At 43.2% G+C, this 22,320-nt stretch overlaps 1 protein-coding gene across 2 annotated transcripts in view; it reads left to right on the forward strand.

The window, feature by feature from the left end:
* The window catches only part of PHACTR3 (phosphatase and actin regulator 3), a 101,189-nt gene that overhangs the window by 35,826 nt on the left and 43,043 nt on the right, over window positions 1–22,320 (forward strand). For both annotated transcript variants that reach the window (XM_027710527.2, XM_027710528.2), the window contains exons 2-3: window positions 17,286–17,447; window positions 18,318–18,395. In XM_027710527.2, coding sequence (XP_027566328.1) covers window positions 17,286–17,447; window positions 18,318–18,395 — 240 coding nt within the window. The remainder of the gene's footprint in view (window positions 1–17,285; window positions 17,448–18,317; window positions 18,396–22,320) is intronic.

The following is a 22,320-nucleotide window of genomic DNA, read 5'->3' on the forward strand; positions in this document are numbered from 1 at the left end:
CATTGCTGGAGATTCAAAACAGCATTTGAAAGATGCTCGTGAAATTCTTTGAATGAAATGTTGAACAGGGATCTAAAAATGAACTTTGGTTATTCAAAGTAAACAGTATAGAAAGAAAATTAGTATTGTAAGAAGAGAAAGGAGCTGATTGCTTTTTATGTTTCTGCTCATTAAAAGTGTGATTAAATTGAGAAGCAAGATAAGGTAGACCATGTGTCGTGTATTTGCACTGAAGATAGCCAGGCAGCAGCATGTTTGACTTCAAACTAAATTCCCCTGTAGCTGTGCATCCTAGTAGGGCTTGATTTTATTAAATGTCATGCTAGAAACTATTACTTTGCTGTGTTTGTATGAAGTAGCTGCTGGTGCCATCCCATCTGTGCCTCAACCCTCATTAGCCCCTGCTCTCCTTTTCTGCAAAGATTAATCTATTTTGAGAAGAATCATGGCAAGAAATGATGCTTGTTTAGCGAGGTCTCATTCTGCAAACTGAGAAGCGTGGAACTGTCCTTCTGTTTGCACTAATTTAAGGCCACAGTGTCAAAGGGGGATGATTAACTGAGCCTGCACAAAGGCATGGACTGGCAATGCTGCTGTTGCTGGTGTGGCTGAGCGGTTCCACACGTAGTGAGAGCTGCCCAAGAGCAGCTATTATGTGATTCATACCTACAACTGTGGCAACTGTAGCTCAAATTTGGGCTAAATATGCACGTGCTGCTGTACAGCTGCACACTACAGTCATTGAAGATGTTTTCCTGACGGTCAGTGCAGACATTCTGCACCCCATTCACGTTTGTGAAACACCCCGGTTACCTGTTTGTGCACCTTCAGCTCTCTTGCACTCCAGACCTCACAACCTCCATCGTGTTCAGAGCAAGATAAGGTGTTGTGTCACTGGGCAGCTCTGGGGAACTCCCTCAGCCTGTGACCACAGTCAGAATTTGCTGGGTCCAGGATTTAGCTAAAGAACCTAAAGGCAGAGTGCTGGATCAATATTCAGAGGTGAAGGTTCTTCCAGCACTGGATGAACCTGAGACAGGTCACACTGCACGTTCTGCTTTAGCTTCCCTGCCCTGTAAAGCACTTGAGTGTATCATTACAAAACACTGTTATGTAAGACTCGGCTGTTAAGTTAAATTAATAACTGGCAAACATGATACAAATACATGATGCTGAGCTATTTCATGTGGGTTTTTTAGATAACCCTTAATGACCATAGAGCATCCAGGTTGATGTGTAGGACAAGATGGTGAGGACCACTTGACTGAAGAGTTTGTGTGTCTAAAGTGGCTTTTCAGTTGCCATGGTAAAATTTATTTGCTGAGTGCCAAAGAGCATCATGGAAGAAGAGAGTTGTTTTCCTTCTTAAATGGTCAAAACATAAGTTAAACCTGCCTTTAGGCAGGCTCAGTGTATCCTGAGGCCACCCTGGAACGTTTTCAAAAAATTAAAGAGGTTTGCAATTTAAACAGGAACATGTGGGGTGTTTTTTTCAGCTGGCTTATGCCAGTTTTGGCTTGGGAGATGCTCAACTGTCAAAGCTTTTCACTTTTAATGTTGCCTAAATACAAAGTAGCACTGCCCTTCTCCCCTTGCCCTTCTGCCTAATGGGGGGGCGGGGGCAAGGAGGGGGACAAAAATAAAGAAAAAAAAAAAGAGGGCAAACAAAAAAAGTCAGAGGGAAAAAAATACCAAGAGAGGTGAGGAGAGCTAAAGAACCCTCAGTGAGAACAAGTTAACTCTTGTTTACAATCCTATCACTGTGCATTTGGTCACTCGAGCGTTAGAAATATGAACGTTCAAGACAGCACTGTAAGAGATGCCAAAATTTAACTTCTAACTTGTGCCTTCTCTTGTTTTCTTTGAAAGTCAACTTACATGTTCCCAGCATGAGTTAGATGCATTATTGAGAAGGGGTTAGGAACAGCCTGGCTGAGCCAGGCACTGGGTTCTGCTGGGCTGTGGCTGCTGGGGAGCTCTGTTGGCTTTACGAGATCTCTGATGCCGACGGTGCTACCCTAAAATCAAGCTCCCAAACCCTCTCTCACTCTGACCTACATGAGAAGTAGCTATTTTATAATGCAAATCCATATTACCAGCAGGCTCCTTGACTTTTTTTTTTTGGATTTTAACATGTAGTTATGTAATACAGCATGTAATACTGCACAGACACAGTATAGATACAATACATAGATACAGACTATAGAATATCTGCTGAATTTGGGGAGGGTGGAGCATGCATGCTCTAGTGCACAAACCAAAAGCCCAAAGAAAAGCAAACACGAGGAGAGGGTGGTCTGTTTTGCTCTGAAAATGGGTTTGTTCTGCACGAGCCTCACTGGCTGTGGCTGCACAGCACAGGCTCCTGCCCTGTGCAAATCCTCTCCTTGCTGCTCTTGTAGCAGTAGCTGCTGTTGAGAGCTGAGGTCACTGAGCAGAAGAGATGTGTTCAGAGGCTGGAGCCACCACGTGATGTCTCATTTTGGTTCTTTCTACCCAGACCTATGAGCTGGGGCTCAGGCAGAGTTGTGTTGGTGTCACATCACCTTCTGGCCCTGCCAGGCTCTGCTGTTCACACCAGGTCTGTGCACTGCTGTGCCTGTACCAGCAGTGCAGGTTTCCTGCACATCCCCCATGGGCAAATGACCATATTCCTGTCAAATCAGCCAGAGCTGTGATACATTTGGTGCCAGCTCTGTGCTTTTGTGCCAGATCGGTGCCAACTGTGAGATGACAGACAAAGCCTGATATGTGCAATTGGTGCAGGAAAATGATACCTGATCCACAAAAACCTTGCAGGAACCAGGCTGACTGATCAGTGTATTTTAAACACGTTTGAGAAGGCAGAGTGAATTTCTACTGGATCTACATTTTGTACCATTGGGACCATGATCTTTTTGATCTGATACTAAATGCCCTAAAACTTGATTTATTGGATACCAGCCCAAGACTTTGTAAACCAAGGCCTACTTGTGTCTGTATCTTCTAAGGGTTTATCTACCTTGTAGAAGAAAAGTTGTGTCAGGGAATTGAGCTGCTGTGTCTAATTCCATGCCATGCAAGCATCATGGAAATACACACCTCCTCCCATCCAGCACCCTGCTGATGGAGAGTGCTGCTCAGCTCTCCATTTTAGAGCTCACAGCCATGCAAATGCTGCAGAATTGGGATTGGGTTACTCAGAGATCTCTAGCACAGTGTCCCCGTTCACTTTACAAATATCTTGTCTCCATTTCCTTATTGAAGAAAAACAAAATCATAAGATGCTTTTGATTTTCAGTTTTAAGGATTCTATTTGGATTTTAGAAGGTTTATTGTGAAACACATGTGTTGGGCAACACACCCATGTGTTTTTGCAAATATGATCTCTGGGTGATCCCACCAGGAATGCACATAACTCCCACAACTCTGGAGTGAATTCCTAGAACGGCACCCGGGTGCCATTGATGGTCACATGTGAAGGAAATCACCAAGTGCCAGCACATATCAAGGAAGTAAAGCCTCATGGATCAGGTGCCTGGAAGCAGGATATGAGCTATTCAGTATAAAATGTCCCTGTAAACTCCTGGGGAGGTGTTCAGTTTGCTGATTTATTGTGACAGGAATTCTCAGTCCTGTGCCCACACGAAATGTCACCCCAGCCAGTATCAGTGTCCTCCCTCGTCAGGAAGATCCTGGGGACAGAGTGACACCTGCTCTGCTGATCATGGGGGATTTGGGTGAGGGTCAGGCTTTGCTGCTCAGCAGCTGGGGAGGTTCTGCTGCTGCTTTAGCTGGGCTTGTTCCTGGGCAGGAAGACAGACCTGTGGTTTTGGGGGCAGTCAATCCGGTATTCTCAAATTTGCTTCCCTCAGCACAAGCTGGGTGGGCTTCTAGCAAAGATGTGGGGACAACATGCAACTGTGTGGGCAGATGATGCCTTGTCTATCATCCTGCCTTGTCTCCAAATAAATGTATGCATTGCAGAGCCACTATCTGAACTCATCATCCAAAGGCTACACTGATAGCCAGATGTCAGAATCATATTTTTCTGTTCTTTCAAGCTTTTCCCCAGTAGCTTTAAATAGAAGAATAAATTTTCCACAGAGAAAGAATCTTCTATTAATAGCATTAGATCATTTCAGCACTTGAAAGGAAGAAATTAGTTGAGATTTTTATAGGGTTTTTTTTTTTAAATACTTTAAAAAATATTATAAGTTCTTTTATTGTGCAGGCAAGAGCATCCGCCTTCAGAGTTTTAATTACTAGGGAGAAAAAAATTCTCTGAGTTCAAAAAATAAAAATAGTGAATAAGAATATGTGAAATGACTTAAAATAAACATCTTCAAACAATCTGGCCCTGTGTGTCAGTTCTTTCTCATGCTTTGATAATCTCATCTCCGTTGTTGAAACAGCCTTACACAGATTGCACAGGAGGCCTGGAGCTGATTGAAAAGCTGCCTGCTTATCCAGGGCAGAGAATTGCCAATAAGAGGTGATGTTCTGGAGGGCAGTCTCAGCAAATCTCCTCACTGTATTTTCTCGTAACTGAGAAAATTTGGCCAGTTCCACTCCTGTGATTTCACATTCCAACATCTCTCCTCATTCATTTAAGGAAATGAGAGGAAAACAAGCTGTGTAGGCTTCACCGCCTTTTCCAAATAAACTTTGTTATCCTCTTATGTAAAACACTAAGATATTCCAAGTGGCAAAGAGCTTTATACACAGCTTCACTTAAAAGCAAAAACATAAAACATGTTTTGTTCTGCAGTCACAGAAATTCCAGTCATTTATAACAATGAATGGGCAATGTCAAAGGAACATATGGTATTTTTAGCTCTGCTTCATTACCCAATGTTGTAAATGAATCCTGAAGACTTGTAATGTCTAAAAGCTTTCTCAGAGAAGAAAGGCTTTTCCTGCATAGTCTTGATTAAAGTCAGACTGTTCCTGTGCAGAGGCTCAGTAAACTGCACCAAGCAGGGAGGGAAAGATGAGAAGTCAGACCTGTACAAATGATAAAATGACAGCAAAAACAGGGCTGTGAAAGCAGACTGTGCCTTGAGAAGAGAAGGGATAGTGAGGAAGAGCATAGGGAGATGTGATTTCAGTGTCTGACCTGCTGTGCAGGAATTTAGGACTGAAGCTCCGTGTTAGAGACAGATAAGCCTGAGCTGACGTGACTGAAACAGGGCAGTGGAAGGCAGAATGATACCTGCCTATAAATGCCATGGAGCTCACAGGCACGTTTGATACCAACACCCTCTCTCAGTATGTTCCACAACATTCTTTTCCTCTTGTGTTTGCTGTCTGAATCCGTTTGACCTGCCAGTGGGTTTGGTTTACGAAGAAGTTGACCTTTCTTTCTGTTTCCTCTCTTACTGCACAAGATCCTTGACCTGGTTTGCTCTGCTCAGTCTAGACATGTGCCAAAGTATGAGGGATCTGGCTTGTTCTCAACAAACTTACAGCATTTCAGAATGAAGGATGGGCTTCTGCAGGAGCTTCCCCCGTTGTTTCTAAATATTTCATAGGTAGCTTCAAGCAGAGATTCAGTTTGGATGTATAGGAAGGAACAGGCAATGGAGGAACATATTAACTTGGAATAGCGTGGATCAGCATGGCAAGCACTGAACACCCAGTTCTTACAAAAGCCTGTGGATTTTAAAGTTCCTTGGAACATCACAGGACCAAATCCAAATTCTGTCTAGACCAGTGAAATTCAACACCATCATTACACACAACAATCCCCAAAGTCAACAGCAGTCTGAAATCTCGGCAAACGCCGACGAACAATTACATGAATTTCAAGACAGTGATATGGAAATCCTAAAATATCTTCATTTTTATTACCCTCATAAGTAATCTCTTTTTGCAGCTGAGATATTGGCCCTTCCTCTATTAGTTCCCATGGAGGTTTCTGGCACAAAGAAGCTTTCAGGAGATTTTTGTGGCTTTTTAGTGGTCTACCCCAAAACACACATAGGCTCCCTCCTAGGGAAGCAGTTATTATAATATTGTGGGGGGTTCTTGTTTCCAGCTCTCCATGACTCATGCAAGCAGCTGAGAACACAGTTAAAATATGAGAGCTGAAAAGAAACTGAGAAGAGGGAGTAGTTATTCCACTTCTCTTTCTCTTGGAAGAACTAAAAAATACATAAATTTAGGTCAGACAGGGTAAAAATATTCCATGCTGGTTTTCCTTCCATGCTATTTGGGCTTTGTGAAACTTAAAAAAACAGGCCCAGGATATGGTTGAAGTGAACAAGACTATGATTTACTTGTTTAATAAAAAGCTCATGCGTTGAAATAGAAATTCAGTTCATATTCTATGGTGGTTTTAAAACGATGGTTTTGTCACAGATCTGGTTATCCCCTTTGCGTAAAAAATAATAAATTAAAAATTAAAAACATAAGAAAACAAGAGGAGAAAGTCAAATATTCTTGCTGATGAAAGGCAAATGTTAGAAAAACATTCATTAGAGGTTTCCATCTCAAAAACATGTCCCGAATGAAAATCAAGAGCTGGAGACCAAAGAACTGCCAGGGGTTGTTAGTTTAAAAATGTGAATTTAAAACTTGTGGCCAGTAAAATTAACAAAACTTGTCTGTGCAAAGAAAGAGCCCACTGCCATGCTTTACCTTTGGAATGGGGAGCTATTTTTTGTTCTTTTGCATAAACCCTGGCCAGAAGAATAGAAGTGTAATCATGTGCTCCCTGAACACTCAGTATTGTAGAATCTCATCAGTTGGGGTTTTTTTACACCATTACATTATAAACTGAAGCCTGTGAATGTAGAACCAGTCTCACCTTGCCTGTTCAGGATTTTGAGCAGCAGTTTCTGGATGTAGGTGAAACACAGTGCAGAGAGGGTTTGTTGTCCCAAGGCAAATCTAAGTTGCTCCACATCCACCGTGCTGGCCCCAACCACTGGGTTTTCTTGACAAAGCCACGGGAAAAACTATTAGTAGGAAAATCTTGTGCAACTCAGAGTTGCTCCAGCCCCTCCTGCTTGATCCAGAGGCTGGCCCAGGGTGGAGCAGGATAACTCCTGGTGCATCTGCCACATGGTGACACTTGGGGAAACATCCCAGCAGTCGTGAGATATGTGGGGAACTTCCACCAATGATGTCGTAGACTTTTAAATGCAAATGCTACTTTTAAAATATCAAAAAAACCATTTCTCAGCAGTTATGATTTACATTTTAGTTCAGCTCATGGCATTCTTTGTACCTGCTTTGAATGGGTTTGTGTGCTACCTCCTCCTCCTCCGTGTGTTTCCATTTAAGGTGGAACCACTGCAACCATTAAACATCCTGCTTGTTCATACTGTTGCCTAATATTCCTAGAGACAGGAACCATCTGCAGACACATTGCTGAGGTTTGTTCTCTGACCTTTGCAGTTGTTGTAAGCAGTACAACCTAACTAGCCCATCAATATTAAAATAGGCTTTAAGACATATCTCTCTTGTTCTTTCAAATGTAACCATTTCAATAATTGATCATGGGGCATTTTTGGACTTGTTTTTAGCAACAATTGTCTAGTTTGTGTTGAAAGAATGAATACAAAACTCAGTTCTTGCACTGAACTACACAAAAACTCACTCCAACTAAGAAACCAGTACAACTCTGGTTAAATGCAGAGCCCTTTCTCCACTAAATTCAGTGTACTATAAACCCTAGGAAAGAAGCTGAAAGAAATTCATCCATCTGTGTGTTAAATTGGCTGTTCTGTCACAACCACAGCATCATTCTAGCAAGTTTGAAATTACCATTATATGTTAATTTATGCATAGCATTTTCATTGATGCTAAAATGTGTGGCTGAAAGGCTCTAGGAAGGTATCTGCCATTCTGGACATAGGGATATATAACAGACATAAGGACATTTCAAATAAGCTTTAGGATGGGCTAAAACACAATACAAGGGAACTTTGACTTTACCAGAAATTTAAAAGACAAGGTGTTGCTGCAAATTAGTGACTTTGGGTACCAACAACTCACAGGAATTTGCATGTCGGATTAGGGGTTTTTTAATGTTGTAAATTAGTAAGAGAAATAACGATCTTTATCCTTCCTCTGGAAAGAAAATAGGGGAATTCTTAGTTTGGTTTTGGAAGGATGATTGTTCAGGTTGGTTGGTATTTTTGTTATAGTGAAGAATCTTGTTTCCTTTGCACTTTGTAAGGAGAGAGCTCGTTCTCTGTTGAGTTGGAGTCACAAGATCACACCACTTAACAAATGCACCAGAAGGTGTTGAGTCCTCAGCACCAGCTGCTCACAGACCCACTTCTACCCCTGCCTTTCTTGCTAATGCAGACACACCAATAAATCACATTAGCAAAAGGAATTGCAGTTACTTCCATGGTTGTTCCCCCTGCTTGGCTGCTGGGTGACAGGGAGAGTTAATGGACAGACACTGCTGTTCTCCTGCCAAATTCTCATTTTGTTGTTGCCATTTGGGATATTGTCTCTCTATTCTTCTACACAGGGCAAGGATTACAACTCAGGAGTTTGTTTTTCCTAGTCTTGTAACAGAAGAAGGAAACAACCTGGAATGGAGTCATTCCAAGAGCTGCAGAGGAGACAGCTTCATGTATTTTGAGTAATTTCCCTGTTTTTTCTTGCTCTGGAGAGCCTGCCATTCCCATTAGGAATAGATTGTGGTCTTGGTTCAGACAAACAGTGATAATCACTACAGTAAATCTGATAAGCAATTATTTCTCTTGGCCCTTGACCAGTGAGAAATTTCATTTTAGAAGGCATGTTGCAGTTTGGTCAGATCAGTGTTGTAAAGCCCTTACTGAGCCTTGAGATGGTCCCATGCTAAGGCTCCTGTTGACTTCAATGCAGGATTGAACAGGTGAGAAGTGCCATTGCCCTTGGGGACTTGGTAGCTGTGACTCTGCACTCTGTGTGTGCCCAAATGTGCCTTTACAGAGGTGCTGAGGGCACCAGAACGTTGTGGCACCTTTGCTGTCTTTTGAGAACTCTTGAGTATTTGGTATTATTGCTTCCTAAAAATACCAGTAGACAATGGGATAAGTGAATCTTTTAAAAACAAAGCTCCCTTCAAAGTATTTCCTACATGTGTCTCTTATTTAAAGACTGCTGCATGCAGCAGGGCAAACCATCCCTAGAAAATATTTAACCATTCATTCTTAGTGACATGACCTCCCAAGAAGGGGTTCATTACAGTTTACCTACCAATCAAGTGTGTAAATCATTGGTAGCTTTAAAACAAGTTTTACAAGGAGCCAAACTGGATGCATAACCTTAGACAAAAGTTGAATTCAGTCACTGTGCCTGTTTTCTATCTGCCTTTCCCTGTAGCTGTTCTGGTTTATGTCATATTTTTGTTGTCTAAGGATTTCTTCCAAATCTCTGTCCTATTCTGGAGTATGCACAGGGACTGTTGAATAATGTGTATTTGTTGCCAGTGGGTGCAAGGAAAGTGAAAGTGCAAAGCAGCAGGAGTGATAAAGGAGAAAACAAAACAAAAGGCAGATGCTCTTGCATTTCACAGAGCAGAAAGAGTGTTTTCCATCTGCAGCAGTGGCACTGAACAGTGACAGAGCACCAACAGAGCTGTGGTGTGTTTGAGGGAAGAAGGAAATTATGCATTAAATTACAAAGCCATAAAAGTGCACAAGACATGAGAATTTGATTATTTCGCAAATAGACAAGTTTGGGATGGTTATAAAGTGAGAGCTGATTGTATGTCTGAGAGACATAGACTCCTATAAACTGAAGAAATTCAAAACAGATCAGTCCTGGGCCATGAATCCCAGAAAAAAAGCAATACATGGGGCCATGAATCCCAGAAAAAAAGCAATGCATGGGGCCATGAATCCCAGAAAAAAAGCAGTGCGTGGGTCCCTGTTAGCAAAGGTGATGCTCTTACACCGAAGGCTTCCCTGAGTCCCTCCAAAGGCAGCTGCTGTCAGGGATGAGCTGCAGTGCATGGATTTGAAGGTGCCTCTTGGAGACAGCACAGGGTGTGTTCCAGTCTGCAGACTCCCTGAGGAAGCTATAAAAAACATCCTTGCAACAGGTTTGCAGCAAAGCTACAGCTAATTAAACAACTGCAGGTGATGAAACGCTGCTCCTGCAGTGCAGACAACAGCTTTACTACTATGAGGACATGGCAAGCCTAATCCAAGCCCTTCCTGTGCTTCCCGGCTCTGGCTCCCTGTGTCCTGCAGAGCAGCATCTCTCCAAGAGGCTTGGGGAAACTGCCCAGCACTGGGAATTTCTGATGTGTCTGTGGTCCAAACCCCCTTGCAGCTGCAGGAGGGACACGCTTGGCACAGCTCCTGGTCCTCTGCAGAGGCAGTGCCCATTTCAATGGATTTTTATTTGATTTGAATGGATTTTTTGTGACTCTGAGGAGATGCTGCTCTGCTGCCTGAGCCAGCTCTCCCTGGGTGACGGGCATACAAATGGCGAGGGTCCCCCCTCAAAAGCAGATCTTGTACAGGCTCAGGTAAGCGAATTAACGGTGATTACACGGCAATCCTTCATTAGCCTCATTTTCTTATTGTTACTTAGCTCCTTCTTACCGAGGTAAAGCATGTTGGGGGTTCCTTTGTGCAAACACTGACAAACTGATTCTGTTAATGAACTGCTAATGTCACACCGTGCATTGTAAATCACAGCAAGTGGTGCTGGGACTGACACAATGATCCAAAAGCCTGAAAGGTTTCTGATTAATGTCCCTACACCTTGGCTCACTTGGTGGTAATGCTGTTAGGTGATATGTTAACTTCCCAAAGGAACGTTTTCTGAAAGAAATCACAGATTTCAAGCATACAAGGAGTATTTTTATCTAAGAGATTTAGCTGGAGTTGCCACTTCCCTGCTCTCTTTCCTTTGATAAGCATAATCTGTTTCCCCGTTCCTTTCAGTGAAAGCTCGTTTTAAAATCCAAATACTTTGAAGGGAGGCTCAGCATGACAGAATGGAAATAAACTTCCCTGGAAGCACAGCCCCCTCCCACCACCCACAAATTGTGTTTTGGGTTTTTTTTCCCCTTCAATTAAAGAAAAATGTTAAATCATAATTTAACACACTAAAGAGCAGTGGAAATTATAGAACAAGGACAAATGGCAAACATTTGAGCATGAAGTGAAAATGGAAGCTCAGACTCTGGAGACCACACAGTAAATCTGCATTTTCATGCAGGGAAGTACAACAACCTAATCAGGATTCATCCCACCAGCTAAAAGAAAAGTGATTGAGCCCAAGAACAGCCTTTACTCAGTGGAAGCTGAACCCAGAGCTGTTTCTGTTTTCCCCTTTCTGCCATTTATCTTTGCATTTTCCCCCTGCCTTCAAGTACCTCTATGAATCTGAAGTCTGCACAAATTTCCTGTGCCAAATTTCCCCCCCAGGTAACTCAAGGAATGTTGTAGTTACTATGTGGATGAACCTGGCCCACTGTCCGTCTGCTTCCTTAGGAGGTGAAACTATTGGGTGAGATGAAATCCAAGGTGGGAAATCAAGAACATAAAGGATTACAATGAGAGATAAGAACTCAAGCCATTTTTACCTACACCACTGACCAGACAAACTCCAAAAATTTGGATAGATAAATGGCTGAGTTTCCACATCAATCCCGTAATTTCCCTACTTTGTTTCAATATTTTTCTGGTGTAACAAATATGATGTGTCAGAGTAAAAATCCAAGTCATGGATTTTTAAGTCATGATCCAAAAGTCATGATCCAAGTCATGATCCAAAATCAACTTATAATTACATTCAATAATCTACTACAGGTACCTTGCCTTTTCTAAATAACTAAACAGCTAGAAAGTAGGTTTTCTGTTTTACAAAGGATTCTCTGTAAATTTTTTCCAAACCAACCCAAAACAATATTGAAACATTCATGGCTTCAAATACAAAATCCCTTCAAAAATTAAATAAATTTCAGGTTCATAAAAAGCTTTTTTTCTCCTGTCTGATCTTAATTTCTAATTTCTAACAGTCATTCAGAATTGGGAAAATGAAAATACTCTTATGCTCAAAAAACTGAAATGGAAACTTCAAACTGGAACATTCTGCTGCAGTTTTCTTTCAAAGAGAGTCAAGAAAGAGAGAGTGTCTGCAGAAATGCAGGTGACAGAAAACATTTTTAGAACAAGGAAGAGCTCCATCACAGGAAACATCTAACTAGTGCAATAAAAAACTCCTCAGTTTGAATTCTCTGGAACATAACAGAAGTGTTCAAAGGCTCCCAGACACAAGTGATTTACCCCTATCCTGCATATTCAATCACTGAGATCAGTTCTTTATCTTTTAGGATGCTAAACTAAAGAAAAGGGGGATTGTTCCTGCTGGTAATTCTCCTTCAAAAAACTCAGGATAGTCCTTAGTCTGAAACCAAGACCACCTTTCTGCCCTCTTTGCCCTGCAGGTTTCTTTCACTAGATAACAAATACTCTCTGTAAGGATCACCCCTCACAAGTGTCTGGGTCCCTCACACTTTTTAGAGGCAGATATGAGTTCTAGGCAGCACTGAAAGTCCCCAAAAGGTCATTTTGATTCCACTCCCTGTCTCCACCCTCTGCAATGGACCAAGGGGAACCTGTTTTCACTCTGTATCTGAGTTGCAAAGGCAGATGCAATGACAGTAAAGGGGAAAACATGCAGAGCTGCATCACAAACCAGTTCATCAGCAAACAGAGCACGCCTGCCTTACAAATTTGCCTGCAGCTCCTGTCTGCTGTGTTATTTTTAAACTGCCTGCAGGTTGCAGATTTTTCAGTGGTCCTTCTCCTGCCAGTGTACACAAAGGATTTAGCAAGGCACAAGTTTCATTACCATGAATTTAAGTTACCAAAATTCCCAGCACATTAAAATTCAGCATCCTTCATCTTCCCACAAAGTTCTTGCTGCATTTGTGTAGTCACAAGAGGACATCCCATGCCTCTTACAGCCTCCCTCTGTGGCCAAGGTCAGTGTAACTCAGCTCTGCATCCCTGATGTTCCCAACTGCCATCCATCAGCCTGCAGTTGCTGTCATCAGCAACCCAGGGATCAAGCTACAGACTCTTTGGCTCATCATGGAAACCCCAAGAAGATGGACCCAACTCACTGAACCCAGTGCTCAATTTAACAGCACTGCCATGTCATCTCAGCCCCAGCTGCTGTACAAATGAGGGCTGTGGGCAGGCACAGGGCACTTTTCCATCACACACCCAGGACACAACTCACAGAACTCGCAGCAAACCTGCCCCACTCCTGGAATAAGAGTCAGGATTTGACACGTGGGAGAGTTTCTATGTGCAGAATATCTTCACAACCATCACACAAATCCTACAGGGAAAGGACTAACAGGAAGAGTGGTCTATTTATGGCACCACGGTATTTTAAAGAAGAAAGCAAGGGGGTGTTTTTCAGAAACACCAATTGCCACAATTGCTGCTGATGTGAACAGAAGCTGCTCAGACTTTCTGAGGGGTCAGACCCTGCAGCCAAATGTAATGAATATTATGGTTTGTTTGCTTCTTCTCTGTTGCCTGGTTGATCCTGCAGCCCAGGGCTGCTCTGCAGAGCAGGACCCGTCAGTTTGGAGCCTTTCCCCTCATCTGATTTGGGAGTCTCAGACATTAAATCATTCACACTTGGCCACTGTTAGGAGTTCTAGAAATACTCCAGCTGGGAGAAGCACTTGCCCAGCATCATCAGAGGGGCACAGCCACACTCACTTGCACCCCTTTGACACACATGGAGCAGAGGACAAGTGTGTGATATCCGAGGGCTTTGTTTTGGAGCTGGAGCTCCAGCACAGCAGCCTGTGCCCTCAGTGGGGCACAGCAGAGAATTTAAAGTAATTTTGATGTAAACAGCCAATAAGCTTCAGTCAGAGCACTCAGCTCCCCACAGGGCTGACCATGGGACCAACTGGTCTGTCTTGGCAGTGAGGACACTGAGGGCAGTGAGGACAGTCAGGTCCCTGGGCTGAGGGTTAATCTTGTGCTCACTGGCCCCTGACAACAACCGCCCCTCAACCTTCCCCATTACACAGGACTTAAGCTGTTGCTCCTTTCCCCTGCTGGTTTGGAGAGTCAGGGGTTGGCTCTCGGCTGTTTATATTTTGCAGACATCCTCTGTAATTGCATGGCCTGGCCCCAGGCTCTCAGGCTCTGGGAGGAATAACCACATTATTCCACAGAACAGTTAGCATAATTAAAATATTGACTGCAGATTAAAAAAATGTGCTGAATATTTCACAGAGTGGTTGGAGGGTTGGCAAGCCTTGGCAGCTTGTTGGCTGCAGGAGCTGGCTGATATTTAGGCACTCCTTCTCCTTCAGCATTCACTGCTGTACGTGGGAACTGCTTTTTGTGCTGTCAACTTCTTATCTCCCAGGCAGCCAACCCACAACCAGGAAAAGATGAACTGACTGGAAATGAGGTGCTCCAAGGCTTTCTTGTGATTCTTATTGCCAGTGAGACCATTTCCTTGTTATTTCTGATTTCAGGACATCTGTCTTGCTGTGTCTCTATCTATTTATATTTGTGTCCATCTCTCCAAATGCAAAGTATAGGAACTGCATATGGTGAGAATGTACCAGGTGATAAATCCATTTGCTTAAGAACTGTTTGTACCATAAGAGAAGCATTAATAAAGTTAAAAAGCCCACAAAAACCTCCATTGGAACATTTGGTTTAGTTTCTATTCCTTCTTAGACATTTGATTTCTATCTGTGTTTCCTCTGTTATCCAAGTCTAAGGCACAAAATCCTTACATTTCCACAGCCAAGAGGGCAGAAGGGGGTGGAAGAAACCCAACTGGCAGGGCTGGAAAAACCAAAGAAAGACTGATTGCTATAGGGCATATATGTTGAAGTTTATATTTAAATGTTTGATGTCTTTGCAATCTCTCCCCATTCTCTAATTTTTGTGGGAATATCTGGGATGATAAGCATTGCTAAAGACACACAGGTTTGGGTTTCAAGGACTTCTTTGTCTTTGTACATCCCCTATCTGGCAAAAAGGTGAAATGATCTCATGCTGCCAGTGTTAAACAAAACATGTGGATGATGTCTAAAGCGCTTTGCAGACACCTACATCCTGAACAGAGTGCTGTAACTTGCCAAGGTACTCCTTTAAATCAGCTTCTTATTTAATCTTCACTTACATGCTTGAGAAACCCCTGGAATGGAGGAGCAGCAGGGCAGTCTCACAGGCAAGGACCAGGGAGAGCTGAGCTGAGCCTGTCCTGCTCCTCTGCAGCTTCCAGGGACAAGGCTGTGATTTCCAGTCTGATCTACAGCTCTTTTGAGATGAGTTAATTCTGTGAACATTTCTATTCCCACTCAAGAGATGTCACAAGAAATGGTCAAATGCTATTTTCTGAGGCTTCTATCACAGCTTTAAAGTGATCATAATAGCATATTAATAGGAGATCTACTCAGCCATTTTCCATTCTCATTGCCATTGCTGTAATCAAGAGTAGCTCTACTGCTTCAAAGCTTATTTCTATGATACTTCTCATGTTTGAATGTGCTGTTAGGAAAGGAGAAGGATATCTTGGCACTCCAGCTGTGTTCTGTAGGCTACTGCCTTTCTTCTGGGCTATTTTCTGCTCTCAACTTAATAGTGACCTCCCAACTGTAAATGATAAATCTCACCTTGGGTAGACACCATACTTTCAAAGGCAAAAATGTATTTTTATGTACGTTTTCAATATTTCGTAAATTAAACCCCAAGATAAACTCAGTGGGATGAGAGAAAAGGTGCTCTAAATTCAGTACAAAAAAGAGAATTTCACTGGGCAGGCACGATGTGTGTGTGGGGAACTGTTACAGCTTTTCTCTGCTCTCATAGTTCACGTGGCCAAGATTTTAGTTTGTCTCCACTGAATGATTCATCTCTATTACCAGTATTTTCAAAATTAAATGGAAGAGGAGGAATGTGTTCATTCCCCTGCTGTGTTTAATAATCTTCCAAAAATTGTTTCCTGTTTACTTGGAAATCCCCACCTCCATGCTGTGATTTAGACATTTTCACCCTGTTAACTCAAAAGCAAAGCCTAGAAGATGCTGTAGAGTTTTTCTCTTGCAGTCATAAAGCAATTTGTGATAAGTGTTGATGTTCCAGGGGAAAATTACTTGGAAATGTACATAAGTTCACAGCTTCACGTTGCTCATTTAAATCATAACTGATTGTTGAAAAGAAAATACAAATTGTTGTTAGTTTTTACTCATGTAATTTATCTGATGGGAGCTTCTCTTTCAACAATTACTGTGTTGGTGCTCAGTATAGACATCAATAACCCCATTTATGGGGCTGTGCTGGTTTCCTCCATGGTACTGGTTAGCACACAACTCTGAATACTCTGTGTGCATTGTTTCATGCAAGGCTTGTCTATAAGCAAAAATTACAGTGTATTTTCAAGACAAAATATTAAAAATACCTAAATTGATTTTCCAGCTGAAGCATTATCTCTAAATTGCTGTGGCTTGGCTGGACAAAGGGAAAGAATTTTTCCCTTAGCTTCCTCAAGGAATAAATTTTCACCAAAGTTCTAAGATTTTACTTATGTAGCACATATCAAACAAACTATTCTTATATAAAAGATTTGCATTAGCTCACAAAAGTCAGTGTGTTCTGTGTTAGTTTATGTGAAGAGTTCATTTAAAAGGCAGCAATATCCTGTGGCCTGAGAACAGAACTGGAAGCTGGGAATTCCAAAGGGACCTGAGCTTTTTCACACTTCCTCTCAGCTTTTCATAAAGGTCTGCATTTTTGTAAATGAACATTCCATTTCTCTGATTAACTGGAGGCCACATGGGCCTGATTTACAGATGTGTTAAATTCCTCCTGCTCCCACTAAAGCCACGGGGAGCTCTCAGCTCTCCAGGTTTCCAAAGGCTGTGATGCAGCTCCTGGGGGGGAGAGTGACACCATTGCCTTGGTGGGTACCAAGCATGGGCAAAGGTAGGGAAGGGATGGGAAAAGCATAAGGTGTACAAATTCAGCACATCCCCCTCTCTCTGGGCCTGGTAGCCCTGATGAACCTATGAGGGATGGCAGGAATGGAGATACTGAGATATTTGGCATCCAGACAGATTCTGTGCAAGGGTAAAGAGAGCAGCTGGTAGGAAGCTCTGGGCTGGCACAGAGAGGTTGGACACCTCTGGCTGGTCTCCCTCAGCCTGGCCACTGGCTCCAGCAGTGCAGAGAGTTCCTTGCACTGCTTATCTGGGTGACAAGACTCTGCTTTTTATCTGGTGAGGCTCCACCTGCCTGCCCCTGGTAACTCAGTGTCCAACAGCCCTCTCTCCTCTTCCCTCCCAGATGAGATGGAGCAATCCCCGGCAGTGCGCTCGGACTACTTGGTCTCAGGGATTCGAACTCCACCAGTGAGGAGGAACAGCAAACTGGCAACACTGGGCAGGATCTTCAAACCATGGAAGTGGAGGAAAAAGAAAAACGAGAAGCTAAAGCAGACGTCTGCAGGTAGGTTGGGAACAAGAGAGGGATGTGCACTGAGCAAAGCTTAGCTGGGTGAAACTTGCTTACATAGGACATGGTAAAGGTGACCTGATCTAAACCCAATTCAGAGATTTCAGCATTCAACAGGTTAATAACATGTAGGGCTACAAAGAGCCCATATGTGCTGACTTTCTATATAATACAGTAGATTACATTTAGAAGAACAGGTCAAAACATGAGAGTGAAGCACAAGGCTTGCCACAGACTGCTTTCCATGGGCTCTGCCTTCTCCAAATAGGCTACACATTTATGGCCCCAAATACCATCACCCCTTTTATTTGGGGTGAAGATTATACAGGTCACAGTAACATTATGAGAAGTGACAGGAGGGAGCATGTGAAAAACCTTCCCTCCAGCAACTGTCCCTGGGGGGAAGGAGCCCAGCACACAGCACAGCATGTGCCTGCTGGTCTCCAGGGATGTCCCAGGAGATCAGTAAGGAGACAAACTCACTTGCCTTTTCCTAACACAGGATGGTGCAGTTCCCTCCACTTGCTCTGATATCCTGTGGGATATTCCTGAGGCAGCTCTAAGGTGCTGTGTTAAACAGCATGAAGGCTCCGATATCCCTGTTCCTCTGCACTCAGTGTGATCCAACAGCAGGTCACATCATAAACCTCAGCTCTACACAGGGGTCATTTTACAGCTGGTTGAACAAAGGAAAAGGCACAAACAGGCTGAGCAGTCCATGCTCCCCAAAACAAAATCCTGGCAGTTCTTTCCAAGCACGCAGTAGCTGAGACTAGAGGGAATTCCCATATTGCATCTTTTTCACTCCGTTATATGAGTACTCTGTTCTTAACTGGAGCTGTGTTGTGCTATTACTTTGTGCAGTGCTGGAGAAGAAGATGACAGCACGGCAAGGCCGGGATGAGCTCATTAAGAAAGGCCTTCTGGAGATGATGGAACAAGGTAAGGAAAAATTCCTAACCTTTTTTGTCAGAGGTTCTGTCAGAACACATGGGAAACACATAATTGCAAAAGCAGAAACCTAACAAGCAAGTGAATAAAAAGGAAAACCTTCAATCCAAACAGAGAGGAAAACTCTGTGTCTGAATTAAGACTTCTCTTTCTTCAAACTCCTCCCTGCTGCAATCAATCCATGTAGTTTAATTTTGATGCTTTACCATCTTGAGTGCAGCTCCATCTTCACTTGATTTATACATGGTGCAGTCTGAGCTGGTACGTATATTTTATGTAATTGCTCTAAAGCCAGTTAAATCCTACTGCCAAGAAAGGCAGCTAAAGCTGGATAAATACAAACTTCAACACACAGATGCAGTCAGCTAACATGTACAACCCAGGGGTGCAAATCCCATCTAATGATACTAATCTGATGTTTTCAGCTGTCTTCCCAGTAAACCAAGTTTGTGACAAAACACGTCACTATTGCTCCTGCTTTTCATTCACATGGAAAAGTGAAGCTTTTGGGAGTGTCATTTTAAAGCTTCCCTGAGTCCAAACCAGCAGAATTTGTGGAAGGAAAGATGATAAAGTGTGAGAAACATGCACAAAGGACCATGGTTCTTGTGCAGCCCTGCTCCAAAGCCCTGACAGATGCTCAAGGGAGAGAGAGATCTGGGTGACTATTCTGTGAGATCAAGTGAGCTCCCAGTGTTACAACATCCCAATTGCCATTTCCACCTAAACCGAGATGAAAACCATAAATCCATCTTTACTTTGAAAACTTTATAGCAGAAAGTCCTGAAGAAAGACTGGTCTTTTGAGTTTGACCAATCTCAGAGGTAGAAGTTCTGTTCTTTAAAAACAATAATTGAGTTTCTTCGTGTAACACAAATGCCATGTCTATAAACAGCCTGTGGGACAATAGTCAGTGATGCCCTGCTGGAGTGTAACCGAGTGAATGAAGAGTCAGAAAAAAAGAATTTTAATCAGGGCTTTTTTTTTTTTTCATTGCAGTAAAGCAATTTTCATGTTATTTTATTTGATATATTTTAAGATGAGTTTATGTTCAAGTCAAAAAAATAATCTATCAAACCATCAGCTTATTCTAAAATGGAAGTTCTTAGAAAGCTCATTTTTAGTTCTTGTCCATTGAACTCATTGTGTCTCTCATAATTCTAGATAATTAGTTGCCCTATTAGCGTATTAGTACTACTGGATAGAAAAACACAACCTATTCCTGCTAGGAATAGAATGTTCCCTTTAATCCATGACTTTGAATACTTGCTTATCTAGAGCTTTGCAAAAGAACAGTAAAATAAACCTTCTGTAGAGCACATTAAAAGGTAATAATGATGAATCAATAAACCTCTTGCACACATAATGAACTGGTTGGGAGGAAAACAGATGATGCCAAGCTAGAAGATCCTTTTAACAAAATTAAAATAGTTTAAATAAATACACATAGTCCAGTGAGGAGTGATGACAAGCTGTGCTTTTAACTAGACAGCTGCAAGCAGACTGCTTACCTGTCTGCAAGAAAGTTGCCTAGAGCTCCTGTAAACATCAAACGATTTCCCAGAACCTCCCTGAGCCCAGCAAGGGGACAATGGCTGACAGGCAGCTGAAGGACACTGCAGCTGCCTGCAAGTTATTTTTCTTTACAGAGTGTTGTGAATCTCCAGGGTTATTGTATTGTATTATTAGGAGAAGCAGCTTATTAACTGGAATAAAAAATTGACCCAAATAATTCTCAGTAAGTGATTAGTGCCCTACTTGGACTGAGCTGAAGCGGCAGCAGTTTCAAGGCTAAGTCCTCGTTTATGCCGTAAGTTGCAATTGTCAAAGCAGCAACACTGTGCTAAAAGACTGCAGTAAATCCTAAAATCCCTCTATTTCATCAGGCTTCACTCCGCTCCCAGGGACCTAATTCCCGCTCACTTTCATAAATAGCCAAACTGGGCTGATGCTGCAGCCTGAGAAGCCTCGTGCCTTTCCAGTAGCCGTGTGTCACTCAGGGCAGGAGCACAGCTCTGTCTGGCTCAGGGCACACCACGAGGCTGGCACAGGATCTGCAGCGGGCTGGGAGCAGCCCAGGGGGAAACTGCCCCGTCCTTGCTTTGGTGATGAGTCATCCTGCCAGGTTATGTCACCCTGTCTCCTCACACCACCCCAAAGCAGCTGCCCAGACACGCTGTGCCATTGCCTGGGCCCCTTCTGTCCTTCTGTGCTCTCCAGCTCTGCTCCCACAGGGCGATGCCAACCTGCCCCCTGAAAACTCCTGGGACCCAGCTGCACTCCCAGCAACCCGCCTGCACTCTGGGAGAGGTTACATGCTGCAGGGGCTGGCATACAGTGGGATTAATTCCCAACAACATCACAGCCCTACTTCTGATTCTTTGGAATACTCAAGACTGGTTTTTTCCTTACCCCTGGATGTAAGGTCTGTGCTTTCTCCTGTCCCCAGCTGATCTCTCTAATATGGTTTTGGGACCCGCTGCTACTCACGGCATACCCACTTTCATCTAAGCACTAGCTGATCATTCCTGCCCAAGAACATCATGGTTGTGAATCTCAGATGCTCCTCAACAGAAATTCTCCAGCAGGGCTGTCTTCTGTTTGTCATTACTTCATTAGTCATTCCACTTTCCATGGTCCAGGATGTGAAGGAACTCATGTCTGCCTGCAGTTTCACTGAGGCACAGCTGTCAGCAGCCTGCCTTTCCCTGGGATGTGAGGAATGTGCAAAGCAGAGTTACCTCAAAAACTTTTAGGGAGCTTCCCCTGATATTTCTCCCCACTGTGAGCACAAAGGAGATCAGGTATATCTGTGCTTACGGCCCCAGGGCTGAGGGCTGCTGTCAAGCAATGGAGGCAGCTGTTAATACACCGGTGATTATGTATAGGCTGCCTTCACAATGAGATGAAATATAGGCAATGAACTTTTTCCCCCTCCCCTTCCCTGTATCATAGCAACTGTGCTACTGCAAGGGCTATTTTAAGAACAGTAACTTTTCACCAAACGTGATTATGAGGCAGATTGAGTGAGCTCAGTGTGCGAAAATACTGCATCCCTTCCACAGCATCTTTGGGCCAAAAGCTGATACCCTCACCCAAAAGCACAAGAAATTACTCTGCAGATTGTCCAGATAGCATTAAAAAGGTGTAGCTGTAGATGCTTGCTATTTAAAATCAATGTTCAAGAAAACATAGCCCTGTCAGGAGCTTCCAGAAAGGAGTGTCCAGGGCTGAGAAATACAAGCTGGGAGGTGAGGGGTGGACAGCAGGCATGTCCATCAGCATGGAACACTGCCCAGGGTGGGAAGTAATTGCTTTCTGTGGTTTGCAACAGTGATGTACATCTTGTAGATTCTGAGAGAGTAAAAGGATAGTTTGTATTCCAAGGACTCTTGCCTGAATAGGAGAAGAGTAGAAAAGCTTCAGTCATCAAGCCTTGTACAGCTGCAGGGATCACTGGCACAAAAATCTCTCAGAGTAAGCAAAGGGAGCAGTTTCTAGGTCTGCATGAAGAGGGATTTGAATTTCTGATCAGCTCAATCACACAGGACACGCTTTTCAAAGCTGAGAAACTAAAAGTGCGCTCAAAACCTACAGCTTGGTAGGGAATACTCCTTGGGCAAGGCTCTGGCATTGCTGCTGGGGCAGCTGGATGGCAGCATGTTGTGAGCCTGACACAGCTCACACATGTCAGACCAACCTGGGAATGTGCTGCACCAGGAGCTCTGCTCATGCAAGGAATTGCCTTCTCCCAGAGACCTCTGGTTGCCCATGATTTTGCTCATCTCCCACATGGCAGGTGCTTCCAGAGGCCAGTGGCCACTTGCTGGGGCTGCTGGGTGCCCACAGAAACAGGTGCCCATTGAGAAAACTGAGTGGGTTTTAGTATCCAGATGGGCTGGTGTCCACAGGGTTT

This window comes from Pipra filicauda, unplaced genomic scaffold, assembly GCF_003945595.2.
Source record: "Pipra filicauda isolate LSUMZ 115617 unplaced genomic scaffold, ASM394559v2 scaffold13_size5146498_pilon, whole genome shotgun sequence".
Classification (NCBI taxonomy): Eukaryota; Metazoa; Chordata; class Aves; order Passeriformes; family Pipridae; genus Pipra; species Pipra filicauda.